The 11,536-nt window shown below is 37.4% G+C and overlaps 1 protein-coding gene across 1 annotated transcript; it reads left to right on the top strand.

Moving 5' to 3' along the window:
- The first annotated feature begins 487 nt into the window (after positions 1-487).
- FAM133B (family with sequence similarity 133, member B) lies at positions 488-10,361 on the top strand. The gene is made up of 10 exons (XM_010155142.1): positions 488-579; positions 1,275-1,353; positions 3,324-3,398; positions 3,572-3,604; positions 4,011-4,079; positions 4,682-4,777; positions 5,921-5,968; positions 7,308-7,403; positions 8,181-8,225; positions 9,027-10,361. The coding sequence occupies exons 1-10, from the start codon at positions 488-490 to the stop codon at positions 9,111-9,113; spliced, it is 720 nt and encodes a 239-aa protein (XP_010153444.1). The 3' UTR covers positions 9,114-10,361.
- The last annotated feature ends 1,175 nt before the right edge of the window (positions 10,362-11,536 follow it).

The following is an 11,536-nucleotide window of genomic DNA, read 5'->3' on the forward strand; positions in this document are numbered from 1 at the left end:
TTTTCCTACATGTATACTTGTAGCAGAGCACCACGGGTTGCTTGTTTTGGTGTTACAGCAAGAAACTTTGAATCTACTATCATCAATTCTGAACAGAACTGTAAAGACGTAAGATCAGTTGTCCCAGAGGGTAAGAGCTGAAATTTAATTACAGTTTCCCTGTCTCAAGGAGGAAGGTTTCAGCAGCTGTGATACTGTACTCAGTTTGCAAAATCATTGCTCAGGGAGGGGAATTATTACGAGGAACATGGTCTCTTTGTGGATGAGTGCTTTCTGCCACAGTATAACTCAAATTGAAAGCTCTTACTGAGTCTTTCTGCCAGACTGAATCAACTTGGTTTGTTAAATATTTCATGGTTTTTAGAAACAAGTTTGAATTATTTTTCAGTGAGTGAGAACTTCCTGTGAGGAGAAAAGGACAGATTTTGCTAACACTGCAGCCGATGAGCTTTCTATTTCTTTTTGTTGTTTTGTATTCCAGGCTTATATGAATCCCATAGCTATGGCCAGAGCACGAGGTCCGGCCCAAAATTCAGGACCAACAATACAAGACTACTTGAACAGGCCAAGGCCAACATGGTAAGTGGGAATATTAGTCTGCCCTTGTGATCTCTTGAGTAGAAGATTGTTCCCTTTTACTAAGATGATACCAGATGATACCTACCTCCTCCCCAGGATACCAGTAATACATTTTGAAAGATACCATGTGTCTGGCCAAGAGGTTGTTTTCTAAATATGTATTCAGTCTCCTGTTTTAAAAACAATGTTACTTAATCTTGAAATACATAACTTTCTCATTTGTCTCTAAATATGTTGGCAAAAATTTCTCAAAAGAGGAAGATGTTGGTTATTTTACTTTTACAAATCCTGATACCTAAAGCCTGCAGATATATTTAATTTTAAACAAAATAATCTCTAGAAAAACATTTTGTTCATATATTTGTAGAACACAGTTTACCTTACCCAACAAAATCATCACTTTGAGATATTATCAACCTAACTTTATGTTTAGTCAATTTTCCCTCCTCTCATAAGACATTAGAGAACAATTTTCTTAATTGCAAACTTAACTTTAGATCTTTCAGAGGGATTTAGCTACCGTACTTAAGTTATTAGGGTTAGGTTACCATGCGCATAACATCTAAGATGCTTTCATTCTTCTTTCTGTTGGAAGTTCAGCCAAAGCTAAACTTCAAAAAACCCTACAAAAGGTTAGACACTTAAGAAGGTATTTTTAATTGTACAAATTGTGATCTGTCATCCTTTTTATGTAGGGAAGAAGTGAAAGAGCAACTGGAAAAGAAAAAGAAAGGATCCAGGGCTTTGGCTGAGTTTGAAGAAAAGATGAATGAGGTTGGTAATGTTACTAGTGTGTTAAAACTTGATTCTTCTTATCTTATATGCTGCTTTTCCTCCATTATCGTTAGCAGCACCAAGTACCCATAATATTTCATTTCACTCAAGTTTTTAATGAGTAAATGTTTTGTTTCGTTTGTATCAGATGTTAGGGTTACCCCCGAACCAGTGAAGAGCTACTCTCAGCTCAGAGAAACACTGTATCAAAAGGTTTGAAAACACCATCAGCCTTCAGTATACAGATAGGACTGTAAAGCATTTCCTTCTTTCTCATCCTAAGCTGAATACATGCCATGCTGGTTCCCTGCTGTAAATGCAGCTGTTCTGATGTTTGTGTTCAGTACCTGCTGGAGATCAGCATGGTGTAAGAAAGTTTCACCTATAACTCCTGTGGTACACATAGGAAGAAATTAGTATATGATGAATGTAACTGTTCCTTCTTGGGTTCTGGTATCCTGGGATAAGCTTCAAGCAGTAGCCTTCATCATTGTGTGAGAGTTTCTGGCTGAAGTAGATGGTGCTTCTCCTCTGTTACTGGAAGGGCATAGTACCTCTGCTCTTGCTGTAAGTTTTTGCCTAAGAAGCTACACCAGTAACTGGAGGGTTATAGGGTGCTGTTCTGAGAAGACCAGTTGCTCTGCTCTCTCTGAGTTTTAGCTCGGTGATCATATTCCTTTCCTGCTTTGATCTTTGCTTTATTGTGAAATAATTGAAACTGGCATGGAAAGAAGATAACAGCTTTTCAGTCTGGCTGCAGGGTAGGAAGGGATGCAGGGAGTCATGAAATGGCCAGGAGTTCTTCCTGAATCTCCTAAGGACAAATCTCTGAATGGTTGGAAAAGATTACAAGCCTGTGAATGAGCTGCTCTCCTATTACAGTGACAGATGTTGTGGTTTTTTGCTTAAAACATAACACTAACAGAGTCTTAAAATAATTTAAAGAGAATGCCTGCCTCATAAAGCACAAGCTGCTGTTAGAGACCCCTCAGGTAGCTGGTATATCAGAGTACACAACCTGCTGCAATACTGCATAGATGCTGCTGGAAACACGTAATGCAGAGCACTGTCCTGGCTAATCTGCTGTGTCTCAGCAGCACTTTTCAGCTAATTCACAGTATGCTGACTTGGCCATCTGCATATCCTACTGCATTGCACAGGTATAATCTTGCTTAATTCCTGATATTTCTGTCCCTTCAGCACAATATGTGGATTATCGTTGCTTTGCCAATACAATACTGATACAGCTTCGTCATGAGGAAAGTCAGGATCAGATAATAGTAACGAAGAAGGGAGCACATGATGTGTCTGACACAGGAAGCAGGAATAGCACAGGTTGAAGCTAGCAGCCTTTCAGTGTGATGGGGGTGGGTGGGATGTTTCCGAGCTCTTGAAGGGGAGAGTTTAGGTAGAGCTAGGGAGCTCGTAAGGGATTGAAGCAGTGGGCTTGGCCTAGCAAAGTAAGAGCGTTCTTACAAAGATATGTATAATAACTTCATACTCTAATCATTGTTGACCTCGACAAGGTCCAAAACAGACACTAGAGACACCCATACATTTAAGAAGGGCCAGGAGAATTTGTCTTAAAATTTTGCTTCAGGTGACTTTAAAACTAAGACAGAATAGCAGTTTTTCTTTTAGGGTCCCCTGGCTTTCTAAAGTGCTTTAGCAAGAGCACTGTAATACAAAAAATACCGTCATTGATGACCTTCAAGATAAATGGCAGTCTCTTAAATCTAAATAACTTGAACATTGGGGTGTGAACTAATATGGTATTTCAGTTAATATTAATCTTCCATAAAATCAAACACATTACAGCCTTGCTTGACATTATATGTTGCTTATTTTCTGTGCGTTTTGTGAAAGCTGTATAATGTCAGGTAGAGGACGAGATTTCAAACAAGGTCTCCTAAAAAAAGCTGTTTGGAAACAATGCTCATGTCACTGTTTCTGTTTGGTTTTGTTTTCAGAATTGGAGGAAAGAACTTGAAAAACACAGGGAGAAATTACTGAGTGGAAACGAGTGTTCCTCCAAAAAGAAAGAGGTAAGTTATTTTCGATTTCACACAGTCCGTGTTTGGAACTTGGTTTATCATTGATGCTGCCAATACAGAATGTCATAAATACACTGTAAAAGTCAGCATCAAAGTACATAAACTGAAATGCATGACAGAAGAACATAATGCCAAATTAACACTTGTTTTATTCTATTTTTAAGAAAAAGAAAAAGGAGAAGAAGAAATCTAATAGGGTGAGCAAAATTTTCAGTTTTCGCAGCTTTTTTGCTTTGAGGTTGTTCCTATTTGCCATTGAAGTTCTCTTGGAAAGAGAGAGTATAGCTGTAATTTTGAATTTAGCTGTTAAATTGACTGATTCATATTTGAGATAGCTGGCTTACATTCTGTACAAGGTAACTTCAGTTAAAGGGATGAAAAGAGCGTTAAAAATGTAATATTAAATGAAAATCATTAGAAGACACTTTTTACAGTTCTAGGTAAGAAAATCTGTGTAAGACCAGCTTCTTGGAAGTAAAATTTCATTGATAATAACTTAGCAAATTAAGAAATTTTGAATGAAATGTTTGGATGGACTTTTGACTATTTGCCAGACAAAATGCTGCATCTCACAAGCTTCACTTTTTGTTGTGTTTGGTCAAGTTGTCTTCATCTTCCTCTTCTTCATCAAGCTCTGATTCTTCCAGCAGTTCATCTGATTCAGAAGATGAGGTAAGAACTAACTTACTAGAATGTAACATGTTTTGTTCATGTGGCTTATTTAACACAGATTTTCACACTATTTTATAATGTTCTTTGAGGACTTGGTTTGCATAAAACTATTTAATTGTGTGCATTTAGTCCATATAGTAAAGTCATGAATTTTAGATATATATATCTGTTCAAGAATTTCTTTATGAAAACTATACATTTTGGCTGGCTGACTTGTAAACTGGATCTGTTTCTGTTTTAACACGGACTGTAATGCTTTTTCAATAGAATCCCCATCTAATCATAGAAATGCAAACATACCATTTTTACTTTCTAGCAAAAATCTTTGTTACAGATAATCACATTCTGCAGCACACCTCTAAATAATAAACAGAATCTAGAGAACCTGGATTTTTTACCAGTTTACATTTTTTTGATACAGAAGAGTTACGAAGGTCCTCTGCTACAATAATCAATTGTAACATACTTTATTCCTCAAGAGAACCTGATAACATGTAGGAATTTGCTGTTCCCTATTCTTTACATTTAATGCAAGTCTTGAATTCTAGCCAGAGTAAATTCAGGGTTGTGTTTTTCTTTTTTCCTGCAATACTTGTGGATAGGATAAAAAGCAAGGGAAGAAAAGAAGGAAAAAGAAGTATCGCTCCACACGGAAATCTTCAACAAGCTCAACTTCTGAATCTGAGGCAGACAGCAAGGTAAATACGCAGGTGTGTTACCCGTGGCAAGTTTGCCTTGTTTGTGTTGTAAACACGTAAACCTTTGAGTTTCGTGTATTGGTATTTTTTTACCTTCATAATCTAAACCCATGCAAGCTGAGCTGCGCTTGTGTCTTCCCGATGCAATCAGGAATTTACCCCCACTGACAGAAATAATTTGATCCTGAGAAAATGAATATGCCTAATTCCAGCATTTTTTAGCTATTTTTCTGAATTCAGACTTGCAGCTTTTGTGATGCTGAAATGTTTTGTTTCAATACTACTTTAACACCTAAAAAATAAAATGTTCTGTGAAACTTCTGTGAATGTTATTTAATTGAACACCACCTGTGAAAATGGAGATATTGCAGAATATCAGTGGCTAGAGTACTGCCTTTCGAAATATCTGTGAGAACTTAGCCTTTGCCAAACGCATATTAAACTGAAGGTGTCTCTTTCCTTTTCTGGAAGTAGAGCAGGGTACATACACCGGCTCACTGAATGCACAGAACAGTGGATGAAATACACGAGGCAGTTTGTGCTGTTATGTTAGCATTTTTCTGTCTTGCAGTGGATAGCAACTGTACTGCGCGCCTAGATACTAACAATACAGAGAGTTGTCACGATTCTGTGTATAGACTTCATCACTGGCTTTCAGTGGAGTACCCAAGCCGGTGTGAATCACTGTTTGCATACTTCTGTGAATTTGTGCTATTGGGAGTTTGAAAACTTGTGCTACATCAAGGAACACAAGAGATACCCTTACTGCTGACACTGGAAGGCAGAAAACGCCACGGAAATACGTGCTTAAATCCCTGCCTGATCAGCAGAGATGGGTGTGGATAGAGAATAAGACTGTTACATGTTAGATATATGTGGCTCAGTAGTGATAGCTGGTATCCTTTCCAGAGGCTCTCTACACCTACTACAAGTACTCTTACCTGATTCCATACAGACCGTTCCATACTGCTGGTTCAGGAAATTAGCAGCTGCGGCTTTTTCATATTTTTCTTGTTAACTGCAAAGTAGAAAGAACAATGCTGAAGAATAACCTTCAGTAGACAATGGATCAGACTGCTTTTGAGATTTCTGCTTTTTTCCTGAAATAATTTTGACATGGCTTATGCTTTTCTTTCTATTTAGGACAGCACAAAAAAGAAAAGGTCAAAGGAAGAGTATGAAAAGGAGAAGGTATTTTTACTCTTGAAATACTTATATCAGAACTGCATTTTGCGTACATGCTGGAGGACTTGCCCCCTGCCCCTTAAATTCAAATATTGAATGTCTCAGTTTACAGCTATGGAAATTTTCTGTCTAAAACTACACAGTCAGAGGGTATTCAGTACACCAAATCTGAGGTAGGCTTTCAGTTGAGTTCAGCTCCTGTTTTAGTAAGAGTTGTTAGTGGAAACTCTTGGATCTGGTTTTGTTATGAAAGTAAAAGAAAAAAAGTACCTAATCTGCTGTAGTAGATAGCTGCATTCCAGTATTTTGGGTTTTATCTTGAGCAGTCACATTGAGCTAAAAATATGTGTGATGATATTTCAGTGGCATGCCTGGTAGGATACTGGCTTGTTGCTGTGAATTAAGGAACAGCAAGCAGAGGATATGTTTATCTAAATGTAGTCGTAATTATAGATACTGTACTTACAATGGCTTTGAAAAATTGCAGAGAAAAATGTATTAGCTTAAGAGAAATTACCTTATTCTGCCTTTTCTGCGAGCATGAAAGCCGTCTCTCTTTCACCATTTTGTACATGCATCTGAGGACTTCCAATAATTTAATGCAAATAATCTTTTTGACTTAAATTTTGGGTTTTTTCTACCCTAAATGTAAACTAACAATGCTTTCGGAGTCTTTCTCTTGTAGAAATTCAGTTAGAAATTGAATGCCAGAAAGTAGCTTCAATCTTAGGACCTTGCCTGGTCCAGAGCAAAGGGGGAGCAGGGGAGAAGCAGCTCATCAGAGCAAACTAATGCAGCATCCGAATTTTCAAATCATTTTTAAGAAAGACTGTCTTTTAAATATACCGTGCTAATATATGAGGTCTTGAAGTGCAGCTGGCAGGGACAGCTTGTCTTGGCTGGACACAAATACAGAGGGAGCTTTTCCTTTTCATTTCATCAAATTTCTTTCAAAGCAAGAGTGAAGCTGCAGTGTTTGTAAGCGCTTATTGACACACCTTTGTTTACTCACTGGTCTTTAAAAGTGGTGAAACATTTTATTTTCAAATGCTTACTCCTTCATGTGTTGCTGTTTAAAATAAGAGACAATACTGTAGTATTATTCCTCTCACTTCTAGAAGGCTGCTGTATCTTGGTAACAAGAGAAAGGAATACACAGAAAAAGATTATTTCCACTAAAAGCAATTTAACAGTAGGGTAATTTGTTCGTGGTAATTAGCTTAATGTCAACAATATTTAGAAATACTTCACAACTTAGAAATAATATTTCAATCTCAGTTTTAAGCAGAAGTTTTATAAAATTGGAAAGGCCTGACTTTACTCACCAGTATGCTACTTTGCGTAGGACAGCAAAAATCACCACAGGAAAAGGAAGAAAGCCGATCGTGGTGAGGGACCTTTATCATCAGAATCTGTATCGGAATCGGATCAAACAGAGGAGGTCAGTGTGAACCCTCAGTTTCAGATGTTATAACGCTTTTAGCTTACGGATTCGCCTGTGTGAATGAGCGAACTAGCTTAGGTTTCATATATTGGTGAAACTGTTGTGCTCTGTACAGTTGAATCTAAGAGCGCGGCAGGTGTAAAGTTGTTAGTATTTTTCTCTTTCATAAAAACTCTCAGTAAGAATTGTTTAGTACCGCTCCTATCACCTACTAGTCTTTTTGAATTCATTTTCTTGGAAATTTCCAATTTTTTGTGGGTGTTTTAGAGCTCGGTGAAATGAGGCTAAGTGGTTGGTGTGGAGTCCTTCACAAGATTTCTCTGATGTTTGTGAGTAAATTGGCTGATTTCAAGATGACTAAAAATGTTTGGCTCCCTTTTCCAGTGAATTATAAAATTTTGGATGTAATAAACTTACTCTCATCCTTGCATATATCTACTTCGGAGCCATCCCAAATTTTGTAATCCTACAAGAATACAAATCCTCAGTGTGGTGCGTTTTTTTCATGACACATTTTTGCCACATTACTAGTGTAGTAAGTTCACCTTTATATCTCTGCTGTCTCTGGTTCTGCTGTCTACTAAAAGCAGAGTGTGTTCAGAAATCAGATGTTTGCAGGATAACGTGTCTTAATAAGTGTTTCTTCATGGGTTATTGTTTAGTATGTTCTACCACTGTTGTGCTCATTTATATGCAACAAAAGCTAAAACTTTTATTTAAAACTGCATTTCCAAAGCTGCTTTCCCGTTTGATTTTTTTTTTTTTTTTTTTAAGGTGCAAGCAAAAAAGAAGAAAAACAATGAGGAAAAAGAGAAAACAGCAAGTATCCTCCTTAGTCCTGTTGTAGCTTTAGGATATAAATATTCTATACTTGGTTAATTTCTAATTCTGCACTTTTCAATAATACAAATACAATATTATTATTCTTCCTAGAAAAATTGTGTGTGTGAGTAATATGTATAAACCAAAACTTCTATACCAGGATTATTTTGTTTACATAATGTCACATCTTTTCATAAATTCAGTTGAAATTCTGCTTGAAAAAAGACAAGATTGCATCTCTCAGTTTCTGTATTACAGTGATCAGGGTAATAACTTCAGGACTCAGTCCAGTAGGGTTAATTGAGTGTGTTCATATTTATGATTGAGATGGTTATTTTGAACAAGGTGCAAATCCTGGAGGTTCTAGCCAAGTGTAGTTGAACTGTTTAATTTTGCACAGTAAATATAAGCACTTACTTTAAACTCTGTAAACATCCTAGTTGTTCCCACATACATACGTTGTCACTGCATGCCAAAGCACTTCCCAAGTACTTCCTCAGAAATCTGCAAGGCACTTAAAATCATTTAAAAGATTAGGAAATGTAATAATGACAGTGATGAGAGGTGTGAAATAGCCAGACCATGATGGAGATAAACTGTAGACTGCTCATACTAGTGCAAATTACTGGGTAAAATACAAATTCTCTTTTTGTGATTTCTCAATAGGATTTTCGAGAAATGTGTTTTGAAATGACTGTGTAAAGATTTCCTTTCTGTGCTCTCACTTTGCGGTAGCAGAATTTAATAGATGGCAACTTTATTATACGATAACTTCCATTTAATTTTATTACTTTTTAGGATAAAACAAAAAAGAGAAAGAAGCACAAGAAACATGGTAAAAAGAAGAAAAAGAAGATTGCTGGTTCAAATTCGGATTCGGAATAATACTTTAAAATACCAAGACTATCAACAGAAGTGCAATGACTAAAGGAAACTTAAACTGTGAAATGACAGCAAACTTTACCAAACTGCATGAGTTTTCCTGTGTTTTAGAAATATTCCTAATCTTTCAATAGCCGGCCAGATGCAGCTGTGCTGGAAAAGACCATTGTTATTGCCTGCTGCTTAATACATGAGGTACAACTTTTCTAGAATTCCAGTAAGCAGTGTTAGATGTTGGAAACAATACGAGATGGTAGTCCAGCTGAGGTGTAAAGTATTGGAAAATGAGAGTTAAACTTTTTAGATAGTAAAAGTAGTCCTTTATAGCATTAGTAATAGTCTTTATTTGTAAATCAGGACAAATAAAATCCCGAGTTCATCCTGCAGGTTAATATTTTGCATAAACTATTACAAGCTGGTGTCTGCTAATGGCATTTACAAAATGGGAAGTTAATGATAACAGTTGAAATGCTGCCTTTGTAGAAATGTTTATCATCTGCCCCATTACCATCTTCATGCTTATGAGAAAGGGAATGCTGTACTGTTTTGGCTAACTGAATAGGGTGCCTTTGCCTTTGATTCTTGCAAATCTCTGCTATTTTTAATCCATGCAGCATCTCTGATTCTAGGGAGGCCAGAACTATTGTCAGCAGACTTTTTCTGAATAAGCAGTTCTGGGCTTCTAAGCATGTGCTTCTGCATTAAGCAAGAGCAATGGCATTTTGCAGTAAAACTGACATTCAAAACCTGAAGATTTTACCTCTGCTTCTTCGAAATAGCGATAGATCTTTGCTAGTAAATACGCATCTTTCATTTAATGTAATTTTGGTTTAGTTGAGTGCTTCTTGCAAACACTGGTAGCTTTATTTGCATTATCTTTAGAGTTGTTTGCATGATTTGTACCATTTTTAACTTAACAAAATGCAGGTAACCGTTTGTTGTAACCAGTTCTATGAATTACGTTCCACATGCAGAGTTTCATGTACGTATTTAGTTATTCTTCTAGTTAAGTTCATTGCTGTGTTTAAGTGCACACTTGCTGAAGATATTTAGCATGTAAAAAGCAGGGTTTTGATACCTTAACAGCTTCATATTGAAGCTGATTTTACTCTAAGCAAGTTCAGTGGCAGACCTGTTACGTGATGTGTCTTGTTAGATTAAAAAAACCCTACTGCCAGAATCTCATTAAAGATACTGTTTAAACAGTTTGTATTTATATTTTTGTACCTGAGGGCTGCAGAATGTTGACCTAAATCACAAAGCTGTTTTACTTTAAATTAGTTGCTCTAGAAATTGAAAAAAGCTTTTATAAATTAAATGTGCACACAAGAAATCACAGGCAACCATTTGCTGTTAGTTTTTACATGGAATTACTGTATCTTCCAGGGAGGTGCCCATTGCTGGGCCTCCTGTTAGCCTTTAACAACGTCCTGTCTAGCCCGAGTGGTCAACTGTAGGCTGTGCTCTAGATCCACCCCTTTTTCCATTGCATGGGTGCTAACTTAGAACTTACCTCTGTACATACAGCTGGTTCAGGTATTTCATTGCCAAGAATTTCAAGACCGTTAAGACCTTGATTATTAGGCTGCAAACCATAACTAAAAACTGGGGGTGGGGGTTGGGGGGGAGATGATTTTGTATTGCCAAGCTACGGAGAAACTGACTTCAAGTTAAGTTCTTGGGGAGAATAAAAACCATTGTGTTGCAGCAACGTCCCTCTAAACCAGAGTAAGAATATTTTGATCAAATATTTTGTACTGCCAGGTGTGATGTTACCGATTCTAGACACTGTGTTTTCAGTGAGGTTAAAAAGAAGGCAAGATGCAGTGAACTGCAGGGGTTTGGTTTGGGGGTTGCGTTTGGTTTGGTTGGGGTGGTTTTCTTTTTAAGCTGTGGTGTTGCAGTTGTGGTAAAAGAACTTGTAACGAGCCGTGGCATAAACGCGCTGTCCTGTGCGATATCTGATTCGACTTTTACACAACAACCTGCAACAGAAAGAAATAAAAATGGAAATGAGCCCCAGTCTTCCGCATACGTAAGCGGGTATGTCATTTTAATTGTCTGACTACATTTGCTCGGGGCAGCTCTCGGCTGTTGTCGTGCTTTGAAAGGGGTGTCGCTGCTTTAGGGCCTCACGGGCTAAAAGCTGCCTTAACACCGACAGTGAAATGGTTCCTCTTGCATCCTCTTTGTCCGGAAGGGAAAGTGCGGTCACAACCCTTCAGCTTTCTCCGTGAGAAGGTGATGCGGGTTTCAGGTGACACCGGCCAACCTCCAGGCACGTTCCCAAAGCAGTGTGGGAATAAAAGTATTTTAACAGATTCCTGGCAGCAGATGGGAACACATGTGGGCTTTAATTCGTAGCTCTTCTTCCCAGAAACATTTTTTTAAAGTTTGGAATTCTGTTAATTTCTTTTCTACCCCTG

Source organism: Eurypyga helias, unplaced genomic scaffold (genome assembly GCF_000690775.1).
Source record: "Eurypyga helias isolate BGI_N326 unplaced genomic scaffold, ASM69077v1 Scaffold52377, whole genome shotgun sequence".
Lineage (NCBI taxonomy): Eukaryota > Metazoa > Chordata > Aves > Eurypygiformes > Eurypygidae > Eurypyga > Eurypyga helias.

What these genes read in the sequence shown, in the direction of transcription:
- FAM133B (XM_010155142.1), top strand. Translation starts at nt 488, where the DNA reads ATGAATCCCATAGCTATGGCCAGAGCACGAGGTCCGGCCCAAAATTCA. An exon ending in AACAGGCCAAGGCCAACATG is followed by an intron (nt 580 to 1,274) that starts GTAAGTGGGAAT and finishes CTTTTTATGTAG; the next exon opens with GGAAGAAGTGAAAGAGCAAC. An exon ending in GTTCCTCCAAAAAGAAAGAG is followed by an intron (nt 3,399 to 3,571) that starts GTAAGTTATTTT and finishes TCTATTTTTAAG; the next exon opens with AAAAAGAAAAAGGAGAAGAA.